General features: G+C 59.7%; 1 protein-coding gene across 4 annotated transcripts in view; it reads right to left on the bottom strand.

Annotated features, from left to right (window-relative positions):
• LOC101436760 (leucine zipper like post translational regulator 1) overlaps positions 1-12,299 on the bottom strand; it is a 35,811-nt gene extending 23,512 nt beyond the window's left edge. Inside the window, exons 1-16 of one of the 4 annotated variants that reach the window (XM_071209908.1) lie at positions 12,235-12,299; positions 9,413-9,599; positions 4,372-4,585; positions 4,109-4,218; positions 3,721-3,830; positions 3,595-3,639; positions 3,288-3,384; positions 3,101-3,213; positions 2,740-2,826; positions 2,214-2,305; positions 1,986-2,116; positions 1,786-1,901; positions 1,632-1,703; positions 1,499-1,562; positions 1,059-1,135; positions 830-947 (exon numbers count right to left, since the gene is read on the bottom strand). In XM_071209908.1, the coding sequence (XP_071066009.1) occupies positions 830-947; positions 1,059-1,135; positions 1,499-1,562; positions 1,632-1,703; positions 1,786-1,901; positions 1,986-2,116; positions 2,214-2,305; positions 2,740-2,826; positions 3,101-3,213; positions 3,288-3,384; positions 3,595-3,639; positions 3,721-3,830; positions 4,109-4,218; positions 4,372-4,585; positions 9,413-9,443 (1,477 nt within the window). In that variant the 5' untranslated portion in view covers positions 9,444-9,599; positions 12,235-12,299. Of the gene's footprint in view, positions 1-829; positions 948-1,058; positions 1,136-1,498; positions 1,704-1,785; positions 1,902-1,985; positions 2,117-2,213; positions 2,306-2,739; positions 2,827-3,100; positions 3,214-3,287; positions 3,385-3,594; positions 3,640-3,720; positions 3,831-4,108; positions 4,219-4,371; positions 4,586-9,412; positions 9,600-10,132; positions 10,277-12,234 lie in introns of those variants that run through there. The other 3 variants (XM_058281767.2, XM_058281764.2, XM_071209907.1) reach the window with 3 other exon arrangements.
• Between the last annotated feature and the right edge of the window lie 2,094 nt (positions 12,300-14,393).

Here is a 14,393-nt window from a genome sequence, read left to right as displayed (position 1 = left end):
CACGGGGGCCGGGGTCTACAGAGAGAATAGCCATGGGGGTGCTTCCCAGTTCTTCTGCAGTAAGTCTATCAGTGAGCATCCCTGTACGCCCCCAGAAGAAAAAACCCTTAAGGACTGATGTGTTGCCTTTGGTTCCTTAGGACCTAGCAGCAACTGTAGACGTTGGACTTGGACAGAAATTGGTACCAGGAGTGGGGTTTCCTGCAGCAGACACTCAGAAAAAACAAAGGCAGAGAGAAAGGGAGATGGGGGCAGAGTGGAGTCCCCTGTACGGGGGGAGTCTTGGGATCCTTCCTAGGAGGCAGTGAGACAGCTAACTTGCTGGCACTTGTGTCTGAGGGGCCCATAGCAGGCGCACACAGCTGGTAAGGCTTAGGGGGCTTGGTGGTCAACAGATGTGTTTGGCAGGGGGAAGCTATTCCTCAGAGGGCACGAGACCCTCATCCCCTGGGCCCAGAGGGCCACCTCCCTGGGGCCTGCACAAGGCACCGAGTGCAGAGCTAGCCCTTTTCCTCCTAAATCCCTCTCCCCTTCTCTGAAGTGAAGGCACAGGCCAGAGGAATTCTGCAGGAAGTGTATCCTTGACGACAAGAGGAGAAGCTGGTGGGAGAACAACTGTGGTGGGGTGGGACCACGACTGGCTGGATGGGGGTACCCAGAGGACGCTGATTCTCTGGTGTCTCCTGAAGGAGGTCTCTGGGGATGGCCCATGGGACGTGCTCCATGTGCTGCCCAGACGGACCACAACGCTGTCCAGGCGTTGAGGGGTGGGCCCAAGGAGGCCTGAGGCAGCCTCCTACCCACTCTCCTTTCCTGGGGCCGGCCATACCCTGGGCATGAGCCATCTGCCAGTGTGGGATATTCACTTTCCGGTTGTTCCTCCAGGCCAGGGGGAAGGTGACTGCATCGCCAGCCGCAAACACACCGGGGACGTTGGTCTGCATCATCTGTGGGGAGAGGGCCCAGGGCTTCAGGGGAGGGCACGGGGGCCGTGGCCTGGCCCTCCCACCGCCCGCAGGCAGAGCGCAGCACCACGTCTGCCCTCAGCCAGCCCCCACCTTGTTGACAGGGATGAAGCCTCGGGAATCCAGAGAGATGCCACTCTGCCTCAGGAAGCCCGTGGCGGGCACCGCACCTGACAGGACAGAGGCCCCCGTGTCCTGCTGCCCGAAGCTCTCCACGCCCCTCCCCTCACCACCAACAAACGGGTCCCACGGTGACCACGCACGACTGCCCGTCTTAGGCCTGTCTTGTTCCTCTGTCTAGATCCCCCTGAGCCTCCCATCGGGTCTCACCTCCTCCTGAGCACCCTGGGAAGGGGGTCAACATGGTACACTTCCACAGCCCCCGAGGGGGTTGGGCGACACCCGGCACACCCATTCCCCAGCAGCCCCGTGATGTTGGGTGGGCCCCGTTTAACAGACCCTCGGACACCAAGGCTCAGGAAGAGGAAGAGATGAGCCCCAGGCCGCTCCCGGCCTGCCTGCCCCTCACTCACCAATGCCCACCACACAGACGTCAGCCCGCACGACCTTGCTGCTCTTCAGTATGACTTCCTTCAGCTGTGGGGAGTGGATGGGTGAGCAGGGGGCCCAGGGGGCCCGGGGAAGAGGGGGAGCAGGGCACCTCACCTTGCCCTCCTGGGCCCGCAGCTCCGACACCTCCGTCTGCATGTAGAACTTCACCCGGTTGTTCTCAAACATCTGCCAGGACAGGTGCGCGGGTGGGGCAAAGGGCCCGGCCGGGACCTCCCGGGGGTCCCAAGGGTCCGGCTGCTGGACTCACCTTCATGAGGGCACGCCCGACGCGCTCACCCAGGAACCTCCTGAAGGGCGTCTCCTCCAGCTCCACCACGGACACCGAGTGGGCCTTCTCGGTCAGATAGGCGGCCACCTCCATCCCTGGGGGCGGGGGGCATGAGCTGGCACCCTGCACCTCCAGGGACTGGCCGTGATGGGTCCTCCCACCCCCACCCCACCGCTCACCCAGGAAGCCAGCTCCCACGACGACGGCATTGCGGCCCCGGGCCAGCCGTACCACACGATTCGCGTCCTCGGGCGTCCTGATGGTGAGCACGTTCTCCACCTCTTTGCCTTTGCAGCTCAGGGTCTTGGGGCTGAGACGGGACCAAGGTCAGCGAGGGGCTCCCCCGCGGCTAAGCCCTCCCAGCCCTTGTCGGGGGTCCCACCAGCGGGGAGGGGGCACCCTCCCACCTGCTCCCCGGCGCCAGCAGCAGCTTGCTGTACTCCAGCTTGAAGCCATCCTTGAACACGACCTTCTTGTTCCTGACGTCCACCGTGACCACCTGTACCCCACCCCCCCACAGGCAGGGCGTGGGCCTGGGCACGGACTTGGGTCTCACCTTCACTTCCGGCTCCTCCGATCCATTCCGCCCGGAGTCCAAGCCCTGTGTGCCACTCCCACAGGTGTGTTCATCCCCTACCACTCAAAGCCCTCCCTCTGCTCCCAGGTCCTGCCAGGCTCTTGCCCCAGCCCTGATCAGATCACCTGTCTCCCCACATTCCGGGGCTCTGCGTGCCCATGACCCTGCCAGGAAGAAGGCTGAGGTGCCAACTCCAGGTCTGGAGCACCAAGTCCCCGAGTTGCCCAGTCCCTGGGCAGTGGGTGCCAGGAGGCCAAGCACCATCCCCACACACCTTCCGCCTGCACAGCCTCACACTCTCCATGTTTCCCAGTGACCCTTCCCGGGCCTCCAGCTGCCCACTCTTGAGCACGCACCTGGGCCTCCGTGAGCACCTCGATGCCATAGGCTCGGAAGAACTCCTTGGGTCTCAGGGCCAGCTGCTCAGGCTGCGTGTCCAGGGACTGTGGGAAGCAGCCAGCTTGTGACAGCAGAGGACACGGGGCTCAGGGAGGGGAACCGGGCCAAGGTGGGGGTTACAAGGGGGCAGCGGACAAGGCTCAAATCTCAGATCTTTCTGGACCACTCCAGATGGGCCCAGCAGGCACACAGAGTGCAACTGGCCAGACCCCCAAGGGGTGATATATGAGGCTCCCAGTGGGCCCCGTAGGGACAGGGAATTCGGGCCCTGCCCTGGCCACCCCCGTCTGTGCCCTGGCCACCCTCCCCTCTTCCCACCTTGCTGAGCTTGGGACGGTCATAGGGGAGGTGCCGGTCCAGGGTGCACAGGACAATCCTGTCCGAGAAGCCCTCCTGCCGCAGTGTCTCTGCACACACCAGGCCGGCTGCACCTGAGGGGAGGGGTTCATGAGCCAGGGACCGCCTCTCGCCCCCACCCCCCACCCCTCATGACTCCACCACTGACCAGCGCCTACAATGAGCACGTTGGTGCTGCCGCTGTGGCCGGCACTCGGAGAGATGCATTTGGCCATCACCTTGGTCCTTCGCTGCAGCTGCAGGGCCTGGCGACGGCAGGGTGTGGGAAAGCTGGGAACTGGGGTCGTGGCCAACCTCCCCACTATTATCCCAGCGGACCAGGTCCCCACCTACAGCCCCTCACTCTGCTCTCCAGGCCTATGTACCAGGTTCCCTTCCACCGTTGGCCCTTTGCACATGCCAAGAAGCCCTCCCTGCCTCTCCCTTTTGCCTGAGCCTGGAGCCATCCTCCTCACCTGCTTGCTGGCTCGGACGTACACCTTCTCCTTCTCTATCTTCACCTGCAAGGGCTGCATTGCTCAGGGCCTGGCTTTTGGGGATCCTCCTCAAGGCCCCCCTCCCCACGCCACACCCAGCCCCACCTGGAACTTGTGCAGACTATCCAGGCCGGGGAAGTCCTCCAGGTCCCCGGTGCTGATGTTGAAGCAGGCGCCATGCCAGGGGCAGCGCACCCTGCCTCGGGAGAGCACACCTGGGAGGGCGGGGCTAGGCTGGGGCCACGGGGTGGGGAGGGGGGAGGCAGAGCCTCCCTCCGAGGACCCGTGTCCCAGCACCCACAGGTCCCTCTTGCAGCCCAGAAGGTCCCCACTCATGGATGGGGACCCTGAGGCCCAGGGAGGAGGCAGGCTGGTCTGGGGCCAGTTGGAGCCAGGACGTGAGCCAGTTGCAGGGACATCCCCTCCGGATGACAGAGGATGCACAGCGGTCACGCCTCCTGCTGGGAGGTCCCACCCCGCCTCCCGCACTCACCTTTCACCAGGGGCGCGCCATAGTGTGGACACTTATGGCCCAGGGCGTGGAATTCCCCGTTGTCCTTGACCAGCAGCACCTTCCCCCAGCCCAGCTCCACTTCCCGCATCCTGGGGAGGGGCTCAGAGGTCAGGCCAGGGCCCGCAACGGGTCTCCTGGGGGTCCCTCTTCCAGGAACCGTGCCACCCCCACCCCCGGCCCGGACCTGGCCCTCCCACCCGAGATCTGTGCCCCGCAATGCCCCTCGGATGCCCAACACCCACTGGCCATTCTCGAGGTCCTTGACGTGACAGACAGCGGCCTCCACGCAGTCCTGCGCACCGGGGTAGGAGTGCGGGGCGGGCAGGCGCTCCTCGGTGTGGAAGTGGCGGGCCGTGCCGTTGCCCTGGTAGGCCCGGGGGCTGCCCTTGCCCCCCGCCGACAGCTCCTCCTTGGCCCGCTCCTTCTCAGGCAGCACCACCTCTATTTTGAGTTCCACTGTGGGCAGGGGCGGTGAGGTGAGCCGGGTCAGCCCGGCCCCTTGATTGCCGCAGCTTGGTTCCCCCAGCCCTGAGAACTTGCCAGAAAGCCACCTGCAGAAAGCCCGGGAACAGGCAAGAAGCAGAGGACAGCGGGAGGTGGGACTGCTTTTGGTCTTCCAGAATTATTTTCTGCACGTTTTCTTTTTTGATAACAAAATGAGAGATGGACACAAAGCAATGCTCCATTGGCCCTGTAATTGCCTAGAAAACCTTAGGCGGAAGCAAGGCTGGTGCTCTGACTCCAAGGAACATGAGACACAGTGGACAAAGGACAGCCATGGTTTAGGGTTCTGAGCGTGCAGAGGTCGCCTTTAGAGTGCCCCAAACTGAGTGCAGTGCAGTTCACAGTTGGTGGATGTGGGCGACCAGACATCAAGGGCCCCTTATCCTATTCTTACAACTTTCCCTTAGGTTTGAAGTTGTTTTCTTTTTTTTTTTAAAGGCATGTACAGCATAATTTCAGCTTCATAAAATATCTGTTCTTCCTAGTAGGAGAAGCACTCACTCATCTGGGATTTTCAGTGTCTTGGTGGGCCAGGGTCTGGGGCCTGGGGGCGCTGTGAAGCCCGCCCCCTGTAGACAGTGCAGAGGGGGTACAAGGCCCGGGACGGTGTGCTGGTGGGGTCCCACGCTGGGGAGGAGACTGCAGTTTTGCTCTTTATGCTTTCCCGCAGTTTCCAAATTCCCTACAACGTGCCTGGGGCATTTTTCTCATTAGAAGGGAACAATAAACAATTTTTAGCAGCGGCAATCTGGCCTCCTGGGCTGCTTAGCTACATGGAATACGGGCCGAAGGAGGGCAAGTGATGCCCAGAGTGGGCCCAGGCGGGCAGCAGGAGGCGCCTCTCCAACTCCCAAGGCCCCAGAGCTCCAGGCCTCTCCTGGCTTCCTACTCACCACCCCCCCGCACCCCGAGCCTCCAGCCGGGCTGCTGAGTCATGCTCCTGGCCTGTGTGACTGGTTCCCCCGGCCAGGGCCGCTGTCCTTCCTGGCTTTGCCTCACTCCTTCTACCCCTCCATCTAGATGCAGCCCAGGGATGGCCTCCTCCTGGGAGCCTGACCTGGCCTCCCCTGGCTGCCCAGCCCCCCAGATGTCCCTTGTCTCACGCCGGGATAACACCCCCCACCCCTACCCCACCCCCCGGCCCAGGAGCCCGGGCTCCTCACCCTGGTTCTCGTGCCTCAGTCCCCAGCTCAGGCCCAGGCACGGAGGGGGGGGGTGGGGTAGGGCGAAGGTCTCGTCTGTGATCCCAGCTGGGCAGGGGGTTGTGCACGAGCACACAGCTCTGCGGAGGCTGTCCTATCAGGTGGAGGCTTACGGGTGGAGGTTCCCCGTGGCCTCCGTTTGCCACACTTGATGTAATGGTGTTAGAATGTTTTCAGAAGAATTAAAAAGAAAAACACTGGACTCAGCGGACACCAGCTACGTGAGCTGTGGAGAGAAAGCTCACAGGAACAGCCTGGCGGGGGTTCAGATAGTGGCTGACCCAAGCTGTTTACATCCTCCCTCTCCTTCCAGAAGGCTCCCAGGTGCACACAGAGGCAGTCTAATGGGAAGACGTTAAGTCAGAAGCCGAGGAAGGAGGGTGGGGAGGGAGCATGTCTCTGCCCCCACGTCCTCCTGCTCCATGAGTCCCAGCTGCCCCCACGGTGTCTGGGCCTCAGGTGCCTCTGTCATAAAATGGGGAAGAGAGTGCCTACCTCTTCAGTGATAGTGAATGCCCGAGGAGGTGATACATACATGTGAACCCAGAGTAGAAGCTCCATAGATGGGGTTGAGCAGTAGTGTTTCCTCAGTTTAGCACTGAGCTTACTGGCAGCCATGGCAAAGAGGGAAAGCGTTTAGGCAGCTCTTGCTGCCGCATAAAAGGCAGGTAACCAGATGTCACTAGTTCTGGGGACTCACCTGAAGCCTTCCTATTTGGAACACAGAGACACTGGGGCATGGCAGAGGGGAGGGAGAACTCAGAAAACTCCAGGGCCTCACATGCATCAAGCCACAGAAGCGAATCACACCAGGAAAAAAAAGTGAGAATTTGCACAGAGATGTTCTGCTTGCTCTGGCTTCCCCGTGGCCCCTCCTGATCCTGGCTGAGTGGTTATGCCCCAAATGCTTTTGTTCTCTGGCCTGTGTTCCTGCCTGCCTGCAGTCCCTGATGGGAGTCCTGGCATCAGAGGGCCCAGTGCAGAGAAGAAGGTACTTCTGTGCAACAGGTTCTGTGTTAAGCACCCTTACTTACATGGATGGGCCCAAGGATTGGCCCCATTTTATACATAAGGGATTGGAGACTCAGAGAGGTACAGTCACCTACCCGAGGCCACACAGCCAAGGAGGAGCAGGGCTGGATGGATTGGAAAAAAATAACAAAATTAGAGGACACACACCTCCTGATTTTAACTTATTACAAAGCTATAGTAATCAAAATGGCATGGTGCCAGCCCAAGGACAGACATAGAGACCAATGGAACTGAACTGAGAGTTCAGAAATAAGCCTTCACGCCTTTGGCCAATGGATCAATCCACTGAATGGAGAAAGAATAGTCTCTTAAACAAATAATTCTGGAAGAACTGGATGTCCACAGCAGAAGAATGAAGGTGGTCCCCTACCTCACACCATATACAAAAATTAACTCAAAATGGATCAATGATCTAAATATAAGAACTAAAGCTATAAAACTCCTTCCTAGGAGAAAATACAGTGAAACATGTTCAGGACTTTGTGTTAGGCAGCAATTTCTTAGACTAGATGCCAAAAGCACAGGCGAAGAAAGAAAAAAGAAAAAAAAGGTGAGACTACCATAAAAAATAAAAAATAACAAGTGTTGGAGAGGATGTGGAGAAATAGGAACACTTGTTCATGGTTGGTAAGAATGTACAATGGTACAGCCACTGTGGAAAACAGTTTGGTGGATGTGTAGAAAGTTAAGTACAGAATTACCATATGACCCAGCAATCCCATTTCTAGATATAGACCCCAAAGAATTGAAAGCAGGGAATCGAACAAATATTTGTACACCAAAGTTCATCAGAGATGGAAGTCACCCAAGAGTCCATCAGCTGATGAATGGAAAAACAAAATGTGGTACATATGTTCAATGGAATATTACTCAGCCATGGTAAGGAAGGAAGTTATACACATGCTGCAACATGCATGAACCTCGAAGACATCACGTGGAGTTAAAATAAGCCAGACACTAAAGGACATATATTGTATGATCTCACTGATATGAAATAAGAAAATTCAGAGAGTCAGAAACTGAATATAGGTTACCCAGGGCTGGAGCGGGGGATGGGAATAGGGACTTAAAGCTTAAATTATATACTTTCTATATGGGTGGAAAAGTTTGGGTGTTAATGGTAGGGTGACATTGTGAATGTAATTCACAGCACTGAATTATGTATTTGAATGTGGTTAGAAGGGGAAATTTTAGATTATATTTTACTAGAATAAAAAACTTAAAAAAAACAAACAAATGTAAGACTTTTTTATACAAACAGTGAACCCTAAAATAAACCATGAACTATCTAGTTCATAGTACAGTTCTGAAAATGGGCTTTCATCAGTTGGAACAAATGAATCACAGCAATGCAAGATGTTAATGTAACAATAGGGCAGTATATAGAAACTCTGCAGGCAGCCCCTTTGGGGTCCCTTTAAAGAAGTTCCAGGTGGCATCAACAAGTGACACTTGCCCAGGCCTCCTGCCAGGCCACCAGGCCTGCACATGCCCGGTTAGGGCCAGCTGGCCTCCTCCTGCCCACTTCTCACTGGGGAAGGCTAATGTCAAGAAAATGGATGTCATTTGAAGGCGGGGGAAGCGTGGCGGGATGGGTGCCCAGGGCATGGGAGTGGGGAGGTGGGTGACAGCAGTGTCCTGCAGTAGGTGCTGGTGGGTCCAACTGCCTGGTGGGGCCACCTCGGCTAGCCCTCCCCCTGCCCCCACCTGGTCTACCCTCAGGCCCAGGAAAAGGAGAAAAGGCTCACACGTTCCAAGGTAATGGAGCCCGATGGGTATCAGGTAAGGGGAGCTGGCTGGGTGGGGTGGCCTGGGCAGGGTGGCCTGGATGGGGGCAGGCAGGGGTGCTGCTAGGGCACTTGAGAGGCCTCTCAGGACCTGCCCTTCTATGACACAGCTGCATACCCCTGCCTCCGGGGTGGGGTGAGGAGGTCCTGGATAAGAGCCTAGGGGAGGGGAGCCTCTCCCAGCACCCCGAGATGCCCTCTCCCCTGGCCAGAGCCTCCTGGGCCAGGCAGGGAGGTGACTTTCTATACAAATGGAGAAATCTGCCCTGAGAGGCTGAGGCAGTGGCCCAAAGTCACCCAACAGGTCAAAAGAGAGAAGCTCACAGAAACCCCGAGAAGTCAGGGCAGACAGGCGTAGATCATACAGAGGAAAACTGAGGCCCAGAGAGGTAACTCACGTACCCTAAGTCACACAGCCCCTGAGGGGGCCCTCCCTCCCCCAACCCTGGGGGAAAACCCCCCCACCCCCTACCCCACAGTGGAAAGAACCCTCAGCTCCTCTTTCCAAGAAGGTTCCAGCTGCTGCTTCCCCCATCAGCACCCAAAGTCCCCAGTAAAGAGGGGGACCTGCTGGGTGGGTGGATGGGGGATGGGAGAACAGCTCCAAGCACCCCCACCCCACCCCCTCCGGCCCACGCATTAACATTCCGAGCCGGCTCTGGCTCCAGCCTGACCTACTTCGGAGGCCTGCGGAGAGCAGAGGGGAGGGGGAAGGTAGCAGAAGGAGGGAGGGAGGGCGGGAGGAAGAGAGGGGGCACCTGGCTTGGGCTTGGAGAAGCAGCTGCCCATGGCGAGTGGCCCTCGGATGGGTGGGTGGGCAGGCGGGCAGGCGCACCGGTGGTGGGCAGTCAGGTAGAGCGCCTAGGGGGCCCCACACGGGACCGGACCCCCTGTGGGCCTTAGAGATGCGGTAGCTGCCATCCTGGCTGGAGCAGCCTTCAGGATCTGCAGAGGGAATGGGAGGGGAGAGAGGGGTGAGGAGAGAGACCCAAACAGGCAGACAGACACAGACCGTGAGAGCCTCTGGAGAAGGTTGTCTTGGAGCTGGGAAATAGGTGTTTGTAGGGGCGTTTAGAACCCAGACCCTTTGAGGCCCTCCAGGCTCAGCAAACTCTACCTGCACGATTCTCTGCCCTGCCTCTGGCCCTTTGCACGTGCTGTGCCCACCACCAGGGGAGCCCCTCTGCCCTCAAACTTTGCCACCCTTGTGAGTCCAACCTAAGGTGCCTGGTCCAGGAAATCCTTCCCGATTTCCACTAGACCGCCCACTCCCCCACACCCTCTGCAGCCCCTTCCTCCCCCTTGCAAATCTGGCACCCAAGAGACACTCCATTCCTCACCCCTCCCTGGCCCGAGGATGCCACCATGCCCAGGGTCCAACCCTGGGTTACCTGGAACAAGTCGGTGCCTTCCCAATGAGGGTAAAACTTTTGGTTCTCGTCGGCCCCCACCCCGGCTGGCAGTCCCTGCACACCCACCTGATCCAAGGGCAGTCTCTGCTCCTTGCTCCCAGGCCCACGCTGCCGCTGCGAGCCCGGGAAGGCAGGCTAAGGGAGGCAGGGAGTCCGGGAGGCAGCCCAGGCCTCAGTCCCTCCTCCTGCTGGGAGCTGTGGCCAGAAGGGGCTGCGGGTGGGGGGAGGGAGGGCGCTGGGCCAGCCTGCTGGTCCCCAGGGAAACCTAGCTCCATGGTGAACAAAAGCCTGGGGCCTGATGGGGTGGGGGGAGAGGGAAGCCAGGCACACAGCCCTGCCCCCAAGCCAGGAGCTCCCACCCACCATCTCCCCAAAGTCAGATGGGGAAACCCAGAGGCCAAGGGCTCGCCAAGGTCAGGTGGGGGTGGGGTGGGCAGAGCATCTGGATTGCAGGGGCCCAGGGAGCCCCCATAACACGCTGAGGCCCTAGCAGGTCACCCAGCTCAGGGAGGGGTCGCCTGGGTCAGCAGAGAGGTCCCCGGGGTCACGCGCCATCAAGGCCACAGTGTGGACCTTCCGGAAGACATAGCTGAGGGGTGGGCTTTGGAAGGCCCAGGACAAAGGTGTGGCTGTCCAGTTTATAACTGACCTTCCCACAGACCATTCCACCGGCTGGCCCCTGCTGTTTCCCTTAGAAGTTCTTCCTGAAGTCTAGCCTGAGGCCACCTTGGTCATGTCCAGAGCCCAGGCAAGGGAGCCAAGAAGGAGGGAGGAAAAGGTTGGAGAGGGACCACCTACCGCCTGGCACCCTGTCTTCCCTGCCCTACAGGTGCCTGCTGCAGTCAGGAGGCGGTATCTCCAGAAGGCCGTCGAAGCAGGCCTGTGCTTTCCCCCACTGGGCACCAGGGCAGGGTCTGTAAAACTTGGCTGACGCCTACCCCACCTGATCCTCCACGGGCACCAGCGGGCCTCTCTCCAGATCCTGCCTCAACTCTGGCTCGGCCCTGCCCAACTCCTTCCTGCCTGGCCTCAGGCCTCACCTGCCGCTCCACTGACCCCCAGGAAAATTCAGGCTTGGTCTTGCCACCAGGCTGTTTCCTCCCTTCTCAGGGGCCCACCCGGGTCTATGCCTTCCTGGGCCTGGACCTAGAAGGAGACTGGGTGGGGACCTCAGCTTCTCCAGGCACCTTCTCTGTGCCAGGCTGGACTGGAGCCCTTCTGTCCCTGCAGCCCAGATACCCAGCTCAGTGGCGAAGGTCCATGTCAAGGCATGGAGCAGAGAAGGTCCCCCAAGTTCTTGCAGAGTACTGTCCCTTGCTCACAGCCACTCAGTGCCTAAAAGAAGCCGCAGTGTCCACTACCTGACAAATGCCCGAGATGGAGCTGTCAACCACCTCCAGGGCAGGTACTGAATTATCCCCACTTCACAGGGAGGGAAACTGAGGCTTCAAGAGCCCGCCCCCCCCCGCCCCTCTTGTCTTTCCCCTAGGGCATGCAGGTGCAGACAAGCAGGGGTCTCCTCCGGCCTTTGGCAGAAGCCTCTACCCTGTCCTTGGACCCCTGCCCTGGCTGGGCCTCCTGCCTCCCTCCTCCTGGACCCTCTGCCACCAAGGATCCCATAGGCCCCTTCTACACGCAGCCATCTCAGGGTCTGCATCCCGTCTCAGTGACTTCCAGGTGCCCCTGGGGATAGGATTCCAGCTCCTCAGTCGGTTCCAGAATAAGGGTATGTCCTCCCCTCGCCCCCTCTCCTGGGGGCTCAGAAACAAACCGGAGCACTCTCCCTTTGCACTTGAGGTTCCTTGTCTCTGGAAAGCCCTTCCCAGCAGCCGTTCCTACTCAGTCCAGAGTCCCCACCGCACCGGACGCCCCAGGAAGAGGAGCTGGCACAGAGTGGGCCCCCCCCCCCCCCCCGCGCTCAGTGGGGGAGGGTCCGGGGGTAGGGAAGGAGGAGGACGGGCTCTCCAGCACCCCACCCCCACTCCGGCATGCCTTTCCAGATTGCCGATCCCCACCCAACCACTCGCGGGTCCTGGGTCCGAGCCCCGAGATCGCGCGCAGTGCCCCCCGGGGCGCGCAGGCGGGGAGGCTGGGACTCGGCGGGTGAGCGGGACGGGGTGGGGAGCTAGGGGTCCCGGGGGCCGGGGGCCCCTTGGGCAGGCGCTCACCTGGGCTCGGCACCGGCCTCCGCTCTGGAACCGCTCGGGGCCGCGGCCGCGGGGGGGGGTGCGGGGGGGAAGAAAGGGCGGGGGCGGGGCCGGCGCTGCGGCGACACTGCGGCCGGGGAGCCCGCGGCGCCCAGCACCGCCCCGCCTGTCCCGGGAGGCGGAGGTGGATGGGGGTCGTCAGGGGGCCAGGGGTCGGTCGGGCGATGACCCCGGTCGGGCCTCGGGTGCCGGGTCGCGGCCCGTGGGGAGGGAGCCCCGGGTCCCTGGCGGGCGGTGGACGCACGGGACAGGGTCTAGGTCCCCGGGAATCCTGGCGACCGGAGAGAGAGTCACCGGACTAGCCTGCACGGGTCCGGTTTCTTGGCCTTTTCTTTCTTTTCGTAAAGTGTCCGAGGCATCAGTGAGCGGCTTGAGGGAGGTTGAACCGCTCGAGAAAAACCTCTCCAAGAAACAAAACACAGATGACTACCCGGGATGCCCCACATATACTTTTGCTAGCTTTGGGGGTTCAGCCTCCTCAGCCTTCTTCCCTCCCTCCTGCCCCTCTCCCCGCACATTAGCATGCTCGGTTTGACATTTTATTTTATTTCATGGGATGTTACATTTTATTTTTTCCCACCTGTCATGATACCGGAACTTTCTGGGTCTCCATAAATCATGGCACACCAAGAGGAGTACCCCCTCTTCCAGGAAGTCCTCCCTGACCAAACTGATTCAGGTTTTGCAATTCTGCCTCCTGGGACCTGGGTGTTTTCACTGTCCTGACTGCAGGTAGAACCTGTGCCCCCAGCAGGTGGGTTAAGGGATGAATGACTCATATTCCAGGGAAGTGATGTCATGTCCGGGGCCATGTCTTATAACCATCCTTTAGTGGCCTGCGTTGTTTCCCTTTCTCCCAGTCTCTTCCCTTCCTGGGGGAGGATGATAATAAAAGCAGTAGTAACTAACCCACATGCCATCCTTTGTGTCCCATCCCATCCAGGAGGCAAGCACAGCAAACACCCCCCCACCCCCTCCCCAACTTTAAAAAAGGGAAGGCAACTCAAAGCAACTGAGTGACTGGTGCAGGGTGGCCAGTCAACAGGACCAGGGCCTGCCTGGGTCATTTGTGAGGTGGGTGGGTGCAGGGCCCAGGCAGTCTCTGAGGTTTCTCATCCCCATTAGTGCTGTGGTCTGGAGGCGACACCTGTGACTCGGCTCAGGCCGACCCTCTGCAGTGCTGTGTAGTTTCTGCAGCATCATTGTCACCCCTGCTACAAGGAGAGGCAGTCCGTTCCTGGACAGATGGCACTGATGGGGCCAGCCTGCCCCAGTTCCCACAGGAGCTGCCCCTTCCTGATGTGTAGGCACCCGCTAGCCGGCCCTGGATCACGCCATCATGCAGCAAGTGTGCTCCTGTTTTCCTTATGTCCCCACCCGGGTCCCAGTCCCCCCAGCTAGTGTCTAAAGGGAGGGGTGTGCAGCATGGTCCTTTTTTAGGTAAGAAAGTGAGACAGCTTCAATATCTAACATTGGCATTGACACTGGCACCCCCTGGAGGCCAGTTTGAGGGTCAGAAGGGCCTTCTCTGAGCCTGGAAAGCCGGAGGGCAGACCACTGGGGCTGGAGTGGGAGCTCTTTCCAGCCAGGCTAGGTAGTAGACTTCCAGTTGGGGAGACCTGGTTTAACTAACTGATCCCCAGGCAATTTTGAGGGGCTGATACAGCAGAATCACTTCTGGAGCCGAAGCCAGCTGGGTCGTGGGGCAACACTGGGGCTTTGTGCCTGGGAAGCATATCCTGAGGGGTTCCCAAGGTGGGGAGCACTATCACCTGTCCCCATCTGATTCCCTGCCTCCCTCTGGCTACTGCCACCCAGCCTTTCCCCAGGCCAGACCTCCCAAAACAGACCTGACCCTGTCCCTGGAACACTCTGACTTGTCTGGGGGCTCTCTGACTCTGTTCAAGGCCAGCTTGCAGCTTTCTCAGACCCCTTTAGCCTGGCCTTGACCCTCCCTACGTTGCTGACTTGCTGTCTACCCTGTCCCGTGCCCAGGCTCACAATTCCAGTCCTGGTGGGCAGAGGGAAAGGTCAGGAGGGCTTCACATGGGAGGTGGCGGGAGCTGAGGGCTTCGGGCCTAAGTTCACCAGACAAAAGGAGAAGGGTGCCTAGGCAGGAA

Source organism: Dasypus novemcinctus, chromosome 19 (assembly GCF_030445035.2).
Source record: "Dasypus novemcinctus isolate mDasNov1 chromosome 19, mDasNov1.1.hap2, whole genome shotgun sequence".
In the NCBI taxonomy this organism is placed as follows: domain Eukaryota; kingdom Metazoa; phylum Chordata; class Mammalia; order Cingulata; family Dasypodidae; genus Dasypus; species Dasypus novemcinctus.
The sequence above is the reverse complement of the archived record's forward strand: the minus strand, read 5'-3'. Positions and strand labels throughout refer to the sequence as shown.